A 13340-nucleotide genomic window follows, 5' to 3' on the forward strand; every position below is an offset into this window, starting at 1 on the left:
AACATGGTGAATGTGAATAGGATTGCATTGTAAAACATGTTACATTTTCTCATTGGAATCAATGGGATATGCAGCCCAATCCTTTGCAAGTAGTTTAGTGAGGCTTACATCCAGGCTTATGTGCTGTTTTAAACAGCTGCAGCACTTGTGTGTGGATTTCAACCCCGCTGAACTCTGTGGGACTTGCTTCTGAGTAGATGTGTAGAGGATTGCACAGAACATAATATTGGGCTGGAATATGATTCATTTTCTCCTCAACCTCCATCCACAGGATTATTTGCTGAGTATGATTTCAGCACCTTTTAAATAAAGCAGCTCCCCTAATTTAATTTTTGGCTTTGGGCATCTGGAATCCAGATGAAAGTGTCACCAAAACAGCACTTTACCAGAGTCACCCACTGCTTACAAAAAGGGGTTCGTTTATAAATCTGGGCATGGTGTATATTGGAGATGATGAACCTGACGATGGTGCTCTTCAGAAGTTTTGGAGACTAACTCCCGATATCACTGACCACTGGCCATGTATTCTGAGCCTGATGGGAGCTGAGAGTACAAAAACATCTGGAGGGCCACAGGTTCACCCTATCCCTGGTGTAAAATAAAACTATAACCAAATGTAGCCAATACCATCAAGGACTAGGATTAATCTCAAACCAGTTCATTGGCTCCGTGTGTGACAAACGGGGCTTTGTGGTGGATTGATAAATATGAATTAAGGTTTGCTCTAGAAAGACTGGGGTAGGTCTGTGCTTGCCTGATTCTCACTACAGTAGTACCTCGGGTTAAGTACTTAATTCGTTCCGGAGGTCCGTTCTTAACCTGAAACTGTTCTTAACCTGAAGCACCACTTTAGCTAATGGGGCCTCCTGCCGCCGGAGCACAATTTCTGTTCTCATCCTGAAGCAAAGTTCTTAACCTGAAGCACTATTTCTGGGTTAGCAGAGTCTGTAACCTGAAGCGTATGTAACCTGAGGTACCACTGTATACATATTTTCTGTGCACCTTGAAGAGATACTACCCAATATTTGCCTTCCATCAACTTAAGGTGGTTCTTCTTTTTTAGGTTCAGCACATAGTTTGATTAAATGATACCCCAAGCAAAACCTTTCTGGTAGTAGGGAATTATGAACAGTTAACTTCATAGGTGATGTGGTTCAATTCCACAACAGAGCTCCGTTGGCAGATTTACGCAAGCTTTCCTTTCCTGTTAATGGGGGGTGGGGGGTGGAGTCTTGTTACACAGCGACTTCAAAAGATACTCCAGTGCTTTTACACAGTGACCTAATTTAAAGATCTGGGAGGCAACTTTTTGGTAGGTGCCTATTCTGAAATACAAGATGCGACTTGTATTAATGATAACAACACTAACTCCATTGACAGATTCATACATGTACAACACTTGCTCAACAACATTAAGAGTTCACCTGTCTGCAAAGCCGTTTATGGCGCACCTACATTTCATTTGTCTAAATGGCCTGGAAAACACGCCACAGGTTAGAATGGTAAGAAATTCAGGGGAGGTAAGTGTCCCCTCTGTATACTTCCTACAAAGAATAATAGTAATCATTATTTATTATTTATTTGCCGCCCCTCTGACTGGGTTTCCCCAGCCACTCTGGGCGTCTCCCCAAAAATAAACAATAAAAACAATAAAACATCAACAATTAACTTCCCTGTACAGGGCTGCCTTCAGATGTCTTCTAAAAGTCAGACAGATGTTTATTTCCTTGACATTTGACAGGAAGGCATTCCACATGGCGGGCACGACTACCGAGAAGGCCCACTGCCTGGGTCCCTGTGACCTTACTTCTCACAGTGAGGGAACTACCAGAAGGCCCTCGGAGCTAGATCTCAGTGTCTGGGGCTGAACAATGGGGGTGGAGACGCTCCTTCAGAACAAGTTGCCTTACAGCATTAGATCAATTATTCAGCTCAGCACTGACTGTATCAGGGACGAGGAACCTGTGGTCTTCCAGTTGTTGGACTCCCAACTCCTACGAGCCTTCATCCAGCATGGCTGATTATCAGATATAATGGGAGTTGGTCCCCAACAACATCAGGAGGGGAACAGGCTATCTATCCCTGGATTATGCTAAAAATCAGCTAACAGCTATCCCAAGTCTAGATTAAAGTCTTGCTCAAGCCCTGCTATGTTAATTTGGGACTGAACCTATGACCTTTTTACATGCAAAGCCACCAATTCAGATGGGAATTGAGACTCAGGGTTAGTAGCTGCTTAAAGAATTCGTAGCTGAAGCTATATTTGAATGAGGGAGTTATTCTGTTTTTACATGGGGAAATGTGGTATACCCCCCCCCAAACACCAATGCACCTGGTAATGCTGCCCTAGGCTCCCTTTGGGAGGAAGGGTGGTATCTAAACCCAACAAATAATTAACAAAACAGCCCATAATTCTACCACTTCATTCTATACAATGTGCAGAACTGCTCTTAAAAGTTTCAGTCCGATTTAGGATCCGATTTAGACAAGGAATATAAAGAAACAGACCAATTTTTCCCCATCGTTAATAAAAATTAAGCATCTATGGCAAGACAGCTGGTAAAGTCGCTAAGGGAGGATGTGTGAACTGCGGAGACCCTGTTCATAATCACACTCTAGGTGTAAACTCGCTGATAATCTAGGGTGCCCTCAAGCCTTAGTTGTATTACACAGTAAATAACACTGACCTGCCTTAACTGGCTGCTGCGAGGATCAAGGAGACAAATTATGTGGAGTGCTTTGAAAGTGATCTAGAAAACTAGCCCCATAAACTAGCCCCTTCATGCAAGGGAAGGACACAGTCTGTCTGAGAGCTTTCCTCACCATTATATATTCGCTGTTCAGATTTTTAAAAGGCACACATGGCAATTTGTAGAGGAAACAGAGAGCAAAGGAAGATATCCAAGACAACACTCCAACACACACTTAGCGAAAAGCAAGCCCCATCAAACTGAATGGTGCTTACTTCTGAACAGACGCTGTAGGACTGAATTGTGAATATTTCTCCATGAACAAGCTAGTTCCACATTTCACAGTGTTAAATGTGATTTTAGGTCCTGCCTCATTCTTGCAACAGACTATATATTTGATCTTATTTGGCAGGGTTACTTATAACTCTTCCTTTGAAGGCTTTTTCCTGTGGCAGCTGCAGACTGAAGTCCTGTCATCAGGCTGAGGTACAAATTCCATCCCATCCCGAATTTCAGGTCTACCAGCTTGGCGTTCAGCATATTTCTGAAATACCTAAAACAGGTTGGAAAGAAACTGAAACAACAGCAGACTAGTCAAAACAAAAACATCTCTCCCTTTCACAACCCTGGTCATTTCCAGCATGTTTACCCTGTTTATTGAGCTTAAACGTTTGTGGGGACATTATACAACATCACTCCTTAATGAGTTTTCATTCTGATTTATTTTTTGCAGGCAGTTTATACAATGTTTTGTCAAGCAAAGGTTATCCTGCACTTTCCAAAGCATTTTCTTATCACTTTCCCTACTGCAAGAAGTCCCCCAAAATTCCTGGAAGTGGATTTCTTGTGCTGCAAGAGGGTCAAATCCACTTTAATTGTACAACTTAAATTTAGCGAGAGAAATGATTGTGTGATTACACATGTGTGGCTGGCTCCTCAACCACCTCTCAGCAGGATATGTGGCCTGTCCCTGGTTTAAACTATGGTTAGTGAGGCAGGAGCAAACCATGGTTCCAGATCCTGGTTTGCTGTGAAACCAGACCATTTTAAGACCACCACGGTCAAGTTTCATGAGAGAGTGGACGGTATGGTTTGGAACAGCATAAGGATAGACTGAAATCTGGACTAACCTGGAACACTTTGAAATAGTAGCAATAAAACCGATGAGGCTGCAGTAGTTCTCTTGCAGCTGCCTGCCCTTCCTTGGCAATTTTTCTGACTTCTTCATCATTTTCCTAAGGATTAGAAACAAACTGTGTTCAAGCATCAATACTTGGCCAGGAGACTCAGCTGTTGTAGTAACTACTGTATTGTAACTGTCTATTCTATTCTATTCTATTCTATTCTATCCTATCCTATCCTATCCTAAGCCACCTTGAGAACTTCCGTTAGTAAGGTAGGATATAAATACCCCATAATAATAAAACAGAGCAACTAAGGAGTCTTATGCGATTGTGTTCAGCAAGAAGGAGCGCTCAGATTTTCAGCAGCTGCAGAAATGCTAAGCTATGGACAGCTACTGTATTGTACAAGCCTACACAAAGAAAGAACATCCAAAGTTAATTCCAGTCTTTTCATACTTTTACCCACACTTTATCCAAAGCTTTAATGATATTATCCTCCCCCAAGCAGCAGTAGCAGCCTGGCACAGTTAGAGAGAGGGATTTCTTAATTTCAGGAAAGCTACCCTTATTGCCCAAGCAACAGCTAAGTGTACAGACAGGTTTGACATCTCTCACACGGATTTGGTTACTCAGAACACAGAGCAGTAATTGTCTTCTTCCACCCATATAATCATTACGCATTTATGTGCCGCGGAGCTGAAGAATAGACCCATCCCTGCTAATACAAGGAAATGTGGCTTAGATTGAAGATACAGAAGAACACAATTGCGAATTTGTACTTTTCTGGGGCTATGTTTCAAAGTTCCTAGTGTTTTCCTCCCTCTTCTCCAGATTTGAACTTTTGGAAGGTTGGTATTTTTTAAACAACTACACTTGTCTCTTCATCTATTAAGTTCTCAGTTCCAACCTAAACCACAAGGAGTCTGAACACACTCCACCGTGGGCTGGCAGTTACAACTTGCCAGCTGTGGCTTGTGATTCTAACATAGGGAGGTTTTCAAAGCTATGAGAACCAAACTATAACTTCTGCTGGACGCTGATCCTATCACATCCGGAGAAGCTGAAAGGTGCTGAGCTTAGGTGCTGATGCAAATGGGCTACTATTAAAATGAGGATGCATTTTAAATTGTATTTTAACCCGTATTTTAAATTGGTTCCCCCCCTTTTCCCCCCTATTATGTTTTTATTGTAATTTTACTGGTGTTAGCTGCCCTGAGCCCAGCTCTGGCCAGGGAGGGCGGGGTATAAATAAAAAATTATTATTGTTGTTGTTGTTGTTGTTATTCCTATAAGGATAGCAGGAACATGGCTTATCTATCCTCATGTTTTCTTTAAAACAGACTACAGCTGGGAAATGGTGCTGCAATTTATAATACAGTGGTACCTCAGGTTAAGTATTTAATTCGTTCCAGAGGTCTGTTCTTAACCTGAAACTGTTCTTAACCTGAAGCACCATTTTAGCTAATGGGGCCTCCTGCTGCTGCTGTGCCACTGGAGCCCAATTTCTGTTCTTATCCTGAAGCAAAGTTCTTAACCTGAAGCACTATTTCTGGGTTAGCGGAGTCTGTAACCTAAAGCGTATGTAACCTGAGGTACCACTGTACCCAGTTTTTCTTCTGCGGCAAGGATGATTACCTTGGCCCACTTTATTCTTTCCAGCAAGTCTTCCAGGTTTCTTTTAACAGGAATGTAGTGGGTCCACGGCGCCAGCTCCTTATAGAAGTGCTCGTAGTATTGCGAAGCCTGCTTGATCACAAGGCTGTCCCCCAGCATGAGGTAGGGAAACCTGTAGGCTGCAACTGCGCCATCTATACTCACTTGGTATTTGTACTGAGGGGAGAGGAGGAGGAAAGCAGCATGAACCAAGCATGCATTGGGATCAAGCACTGCACCCTTGGCTAAGTTAAATCGTTCCACAGTTTGGGTAACAGCAACAAACCCTATCTGTTTTCTGGTCACCTTTCAGCCTGAGGCTGCAATCCGAAGTACCTGATAGGAAACTCCAGCCATGTCCAAGGGGGTTTTGTGAGCTCTCCTTCAAACCACAGCAAGCAACCCATCGGATAAGCCCTACCTAAAACTCTGGGGGTCTGCTGATGCAACATGAGTTAAATGGCAACCAGAACTTGACATCAAAGGAGACCCAGTACAGTGGTACCTCAGGTTACATACTCTTCAGGTTACATACGCTTCAGGTTACAGACTCCGCTAACCCAGAAATATTACCTCAGGTTAAGAACTTTGCTTCAGAATGAGAACAGAAATCATGCTCCTGCGGCGCGGCAGCAGCAGGAGGCCCCATTAGCTAAAGTGGTGCTTCAGGTTAAGAACAGTTTCAGGTTAAGAACGGACCTCTGGAATGAATTAAGTTCTTAACCCGAGGTACCACTATATATGCAAAGAAGTGCTTGGGGTTATGTGGGTCGGACCCTGGGTGGAAAGAGAAACTGCAGCTTGGTAGTAAAAGCACATCCTTTTCGTGCACAAGGTGAACAGTTCAGTGCCCGCCATCTTCAGTTAAAAGCGTCAGGCAGAAGGCAACGGGAAAGACCTCTGTTTAAGATCCTGGAGGGCTATTACCTGCTAGAATAGACTACAGTGGTACCTCAGGTTAAGTACTTAATTTGTTCCGGAGGTCCGTACTTAACCTGAAACTGTTCTTAACCTGAAGCACCACTTTAGCTAATGGGGCCTCCTGCTGCTGCCGCGCCGCCGGAGCACGATTTCTGTTCTCATCCTGAAGCAAAGTTCTTAACCTGAGGTAATATTTCTGGGTTGGCGGAGTCTGTAACTTGAAGCATATGTAACCTGAACTGTATGTAACCTGAGGTACCACTGTACACTGTGTTGGGTGTACAAATAAGCCTGAAGTGGTATAAAGGAAACATCTCATGTTTCAAAGGGTACATAAAAGCGCCGCTGCGAGCAGACCAAACAACTATCTAATTCAGCAGCCTGCTTCTAAAGTCACCAACTAGATGTCTCTGAAAAGCCCATAAGCAGGATATGAGTGCAATACCTCTCTCCAGCAACTGGTATTCCTAGACCTACTGATTCTGTGATCCCGGCGGCAATATGCCGTCAACATGACTTATCGCCATCCTTATCTTTTTTGTCCATTTTGAAATGGAGGCTGCTTCAAAGTCTCCAAAATTCCTACCTCTGCTGCGGTTCAGATCGCAACCCACATACACAATCTCAGGTGTGATGATCACACAGGCATGTATTTTGGATGCATGCAAGCTGGAGGAAATGATAGGCAATGGGTATACGCTCGTAGTAAAACACACAAGTATGCAATATTGAGGGAATGTAAAAAGGTAAAAAGCTTCTGGGAGATGATATATAATGAAATGAAAAAAAATGTTGAAATATACATTTATAAAGAAACCAGAAGCATTTTTACTGGGCATTGTAGGGAATGATATAAATAGAAAGGAATGTAAGCTCTTTTTATATGCAACAACGGCAGCAAGAATATTATTGGCCCAAAAATGAAAGCAAGAAGAATTACCGACCAAAGAAGAATGGAGGACGAAATTAATGGACTATGCAGAACTGGACAAACTAACAGGAAGGATTTGAAATCGGCGGGACCAGAGATTCACAGAAGACTGGAGTAAATTTACGGATTATTTGAAAAGTATTTATGAAGATCAGACAATGTTTGTAGGTTTGCAAGAAGTTTTGTGAGGAGTATTATTGGAATTATTGCAAAAATGGATAAGGGGGAGTGAAATATACTCAGAGTCGCAAAGTAATTTCATGCTCTTTATTCAGCTCATAGTGGTGAGGAGGAATGAATGAATGTCCCCTCAAAGTATCTGCTTTATATACATTATTTACACAATGGGCTGCACATGATTGGCTAATTCTGGAATTCTACAGTAAGCCAATCAGGTTGTGGATTCACTTATATCTGGAACATGATTGGGTGGTTCCTGCCAGCCAATCATACTGCTGCATTGTTCTAGGACCAATCAGACTGCTGCATTCTGAATCCTATTGTTCTAGGACCAATCAGACTGCTGCAATTTGGATCCTATTGTTCTAGGACCAATCAGACTGCTGCAGTTTGGATCCTGTTCAACTCAGTACATAACAGGGAGGATGATTAGTTAAGAAATTTAAAGGTAATATAAAGTTAAGAAATGCATAAGAAGTGATTAAAACGGTGGATCATCAGAGGTGCTGATGGAAGTCAAAAAAGATTGTATAAGTGATAAAGTTTTGTGGTATGTATTATAATTTATCTGTTAAAATCAATAAAAAGTATTATAAAAAAAAACCAAGTATGCAATATTGCATGTTTAAGTGAGGCACTGGTTTCCAGGCAGGATGCTCCTTAACACTGAAACTGGCTCTTAAATCAGAGCTTCAAGAGAAAACGAAAAACAAGGACATTTGTCTGTCTCCTCTCGGTGTTAGCAAGATAGGCGGTATACCTTAAAGAAGTCAAAGAACCCCATCGAGGGAGTCTTCCCCAACTCCGCCTCCTTTTCTCGGAAGAAGAAGTAACCTGTTATTCCAGCATCCAGCAGTTCTGGGTTTTCCCTGGAGAGCTGCACCAGCTGAAGCCGTTCTTCCCGGCTGTCTCGACCTCTGAAGAATCCTCGTTCCATTTTGTTGTCCCAGGCAGGTCCTGGAATTAACGGGTGATAGAATAAAGGAGGAGGGAGAACAGAAATCTTGGAAGTCCAAGCCCTTGCCAATCTGGTGCCTTCCAGATGTTTTGGACTACAACTCCCATCAGTCCCAACCAACACACCAAAATGCCCTAAGCAACTTGGGAGGCCTAATATCTCTTCTCCAGAGATTACAATTTGCAAGCAGTATTATTTCTCTTCAACGAGGCCACCCCCCCCCACCCATTATCAATGTTCAAAATATTATTCTTCCTCTGCTTCGGGAGGCACTATGTCTCTGAATACCGCAGGGTGGATTTGATTTAAATCAAATTGATTTAAATCACCAGTCTGTAAGATTCTTAATATTTACAACCAGATTATTTTTGAAATAATAAATATTCAGAGTAGTTTTTGCAGTTATATCAAAAATTACCGTATTTTTCGTCCTATAGGGCGCACCGGCCCATAGGACACACATCGGTTTTTTTGGGGGGGGGGGAAATGAATAAAATAAAAAAATTTCCCCCCAGCCGCGGCTGCCGCCCCAAGCCTTGCACACGCCTGCTCGAAGCGGGACATACCGCCTGGCGCGCAAGACTTGCAGACACTCGCCCAAAGCACGAGAGGGAAAACTTTTTATACATATCCCTATTCACTCTCTCAACATCAGGCATAATTTTAGGCACCTCTATCGTATTTTGTGACTCGGAAACTCTCCAATTACAATGCCACTTCAATAGCAGAATTAATAACCTTTTTTCATGTCTCTCAGCATTAGCTACTCTTCCTTACGGAAACACAGCCGGGTGCAATTCTTTGATCCCATGCAAGAGCAGGAAAGTCACATAATTTGATATAGGCTGGCAAATACAGCCACATCACAAGTGAATCAGCCTTAATGTAAACTGACAATTTAAAAAAGGATGAAAACAGAAGATGCTACCTTAGGCTATGCTATCATCTCAACGTAAACAAAGCCAAGTAATACAAACAGAAATAGGAAGAGGAGTTAAGAGTGCTTGCAGGCGAAGCAGTCTGAATCCTGGCACTGTTTACAGAATGAAAATTGATCAACTACTCAGTCAACTTTATACCTGTGCAAAAGTCTGGCGAGTGTGCCATTTCAGAAGAGCGTGCCAACCATGTTGTTCCAATGCCAAGTGAATGAAAGCGCGAACCTACCTAACGTACACATTTTTTTGGTAGTGTACAAAATGAGCCGCTGTTCTTACAGCTTACCAGAAATAACCATATCCTCCTGCAGCTTATTTTACGGATGACCTGGTAATATACTCAAACCCTGTTGCAGGTGAGTTGGGCCTGTTTTGCTCCCGCCACTTTGATGATGCATCCTACCTCCTCAGGATCTTGGCAGGCTATTAGCTTGCTTGTCATTTTCACCTTGAACTTCCATTTGAAAGGGTGTGAAAGTATATCACTCTCATGCAACCACCTTCTTTCTTGCCTTTAAATTTCTTGCCGTCCTTACTTGCTGGCACATATATGTCAAATATGACACCTGCTCTGTGACCTTGAAAATAGCTTTGCCCAGGCCCATGATCCCAAAACAGACTTTGCAGGAAAAGCTTGCTGGCAGAAACAGGGATAAGGAGCATTCTAGATTGTGGAATAGATCCATCATTCACATACAAAGCTGGGTATCGGGGAGTCTTTATTTTAAGATGAAAAGGAGGGAAAGGACAACAAATATCTGTGGTCTTTCAAATATTATTGGACTCCCAACTCATGGAACAACATGAGCCTGTTTGAGCCAGACTCTGTGGCCATCTCTTTTTTTAACATTTGATTTCCAGCAGTTTGCAGGTGGCAATGTTCAGCTTCTCAGTAGTGGCACCCATCCTGTGGAACGCCCTCCCATCAGATGTCAAGGAAATAAACAACTATCTGACTTTTAGAAGACATCTGAAGGCAGCCCTGTTTAGGGAAGTTTTTAATGTTTGATGTTTTTATCGTGTTTTTAATATTCTGTTGGGAGCAGCCCAGAGTGGCTGGGGAAACCCAGCCAGATGGACGGGGTATAAGTAATAAAATATTAATATTAATATTATTACTACCATATGTAGAGCCAGTGTAGAAATTAAGAGTATTAAGCTAGGACTAGGGAGTCCCAAGTTAAAATCTGTATTGAGCCATTATAACCATGGGGCAGTCATTATCTCTCAGACGAGCCTAACTCACAGGGCTGTGGCAAGAGTAAAAGCGGGAGGATTTTTTGAATATCTTGTAGGAAAGACAGAATATAAATGTAAATGTAATAATAAATAAATAAGGGGAGGAAACCTTTCCTAAGGAAATAGTCTAAATCTGGGAATGGGATCATTGCTACCTCTATGCCTATGACCAGCTCTTGCACACAGCTTTTAACATGACTTAACGCTGGACTCAAACTGCACCTATGAAACCTCTGCAATGAATATGATCCAGGAGCAGGCGTCCTCCATCCTGCAACTTCGGCCTACCTTCCACAAGCAGAGATGGCGGCGACGCCTGGGTGTCACGTCAAAAATAGCACATACACACTGTGTAGATTGAGGGACACGGGTGGCGCTGTGGGTTAAACCACAGAGCCTAGGGCTTGCCAATCAGAAGGTCAGCGGTTCGAATCCCCGTGACGGGGTGAGCTCCCGTTGCTCGGTCCCTGCTCCTGCCAACCTAGCAGTTCGAAAGCATGTCAAAGTGCTAGTAGATAAATAGGTACCGCTCCGGTGGGAAGGTAAACGGCGTTTCCGTGTGCTGTTCCGGTTCGCCAGAAGCGGCTTAGCCATGCTGGCCACATGACCGGAAGCTGTACGCTGGCTCCCTCGGCCAATAAAGCAAGATGAGCGCTGTAACCCCAGAGTCGGCCATGACTGCACCTAATGGTCAGGGGTCCCTTTACCTTTACTTACTGTAGATTAAAAAAATAAAAATGTAGTACAGCACTGAAAAAAGTTCTTCTTGTTCTTCCGGTTGTTTTTTAAATGTGAGCCTGTGCTAAGAATGCCCAGGAAGCTGCCCGACGCCAAACCGGGCTACTAGTCCACCTAGCTCGCTACTGCCCACACTGACCGGCAGCAGCAACTCTCCACGGTTTCGCACAGGGGATCCTAATAACCCCAAACTCTCCATGGAGATGCTCAACCCTTCCGCCCCGCCTGGCCGTCTTCTCCCGCCTCACGAGGGCCTGCCGCCCCTTGTCCTTGACACGTCGGCTGCAAAGCCAGGCGCGGCTTCCGGGGCGCAGCCGGACCCGTCGGGCAGCAGAGAGCCCTCTTGTCCGCCAGACGCCGCGGCGTTGGGCGTCTCCCGTGCGAGGCGGGTCTCCAAACCTGGCTCGGAGGCGCCTTGGCCGGCCGAGAAGGAGACTCGGGAGAAGCTGCTCCGACGCCCGCGCGGCGCAATGCCTGGCGGGGAGCGCGTGAAGTTGCGCCCGTCGCTGCCGACGGGGAGGGTGGCCTCGGCCCGCAAGCCGGGCCCCCAAACCAGGCTCCTTTCCGCGCTCACCGCCGGCGGAGGCTCCGCAGCAGCCGCTTCCGAGAAGCTCCGCCGGGAAGCCCACAAGACGGCAGCCCCGAGCAGCAGCGCGGTTTGCAAACAGCCGCGCGCGCCCCTGGGCCTCCCGCCGCCTCGACGTGTGCGCAGCATTGCCGGGGCCTAAGCGATGGGGGGAGGGAGGGGGAGGTCCACTCCGACGCCCCTCCTGGTTCCCCTCCGAAGTTTTTGCAAACTTTGCTGCTTCTTTTTTTGGGGGGGGGGAGGGGGAGAAATATAGCGCGCCTTGATTTGATTGGGAGGTGTGATGGTCGATCACGAGGGGCGGCAACATCCTTTTACCTCTCCAAAGCAGGCAGAAATCCAAATTGGTCCCGGTGGAGCGGAGGCGGGTTTCTATTCTTAGGGGCCGAGTCCCCTTTGGTTCCCCGATAAAATGTTTGAGGGGGCGGACCCCCCCCCCAAGGTTGATGGCCATTGCCATTCAAATTGCGTGGTGCATCCCATCATGGGATCAATTTACGCAGGGCGAGTGCCAGTGGCGTAGCGTGGGTTGTCAGCACCCGGAGCAAGGCAAGTAATTTGCGCCCCCTAACCCGTGGATTTGCGCCCCCTAACCCTAACCCCCAGATGTTGCGCCCGGTGCGGCCGGCCCCCCCTGCACCCCCCACGCTACGCCACTGGCAAGTGCTACTTGCCAATCCGAAGCGTGCGGAATTTCTCCCGAGAAAAATACAGCACATAGAGGAAGAGGGGTTTGCATTAGCATGTACAGCTCTGGATCATAGCTGTCAACTTTTCCCTTTTCTTGCGAGGAATCCTATTCGGAATAAGGGAATTTCCCTTAAAAAAAAAAAAAGGAAACGTTGACAGCTATGCTCTGGATTGAACTGCTACACTTAAAAAAATCGCATAGCCGCTTTATTATATAACTCATCGAAATGCCTCACAATCGTCAACAAGGTCTGGAGTGGAGTCTACCAGAATTCTTCCTCAAATTCGATGATAAGCAAAGCAGAAGGTGGGATGAGGGGGTAACAATGCTGGCTTGGTATTGAAGCCAAGAGCATAGGTATATGTATAAGCATAAGCACACATATACTATATTAAAAGCCAAGAGCATGGGAGTTGTCATTCAGTGCCAGCACCACTGCTCAATTACATTTTGGTAACTAGTGAGGATGCTGAAACACCTCGACCCTTTAGATTTTCAGGACTTTGAGATTACCAGTATTGGCCATGAAGAATAAAACAGCCCATCTTGCTCCTTTTAAGCCAGCTTTGTAAATAAGCCCACAAAAGTTGTTATTTGTCTATTATTATTATTATTATTATTATTATTATTATTAACAACCACAGGAGACTGCCTTCTCCTGTGTGGTGTAGTGGTTAAGAGCGGTAGTCTC

The 13340-nt window shown here is 44.8% G+C and overlaps 1 protein-coding gene across 1 annotated transcript; it reads right to left on the reverse strand.

Annotated features, from left to right (window-relative positions):
- Positions 1-2814: 2814 nt before the first annotated feature.
- On the reverse strand, positions 2815-12087 carry POGLUT3 (protein O-glucosyltransferase 3; the record flags this gene model as incomplete). The annotated part of the gene is made up of 5 exons (XM_081859543.1): positions 2815-3234; positions 3821-3925; positions 5450-5644; positions 8260-8632; positions 11621-12087. The coding sequence occupies 5 exons, from the start codon at positions 12085-12087 to the stop codon at positions 3109-3111; spliced, it is 1266 nt and encodes a 421-aa protein (XP_081715669.1). The 3' UTR covers positions 2815-3108.
- Positions 12088-13340: the final 1253 nt, after the last annotated feature.

Source organism: Podarcis erhardii (genome assembly GCF_964252035.2).
Source record: "Podarcis erhardii genome assembly, chromosome: 4".
Lineage (NCBI taxonomy): Eukaryota > Metazoa > Chordata > Lepidosauria > Squamata > Lacertidae > Podarcis > Podarcis erhardii.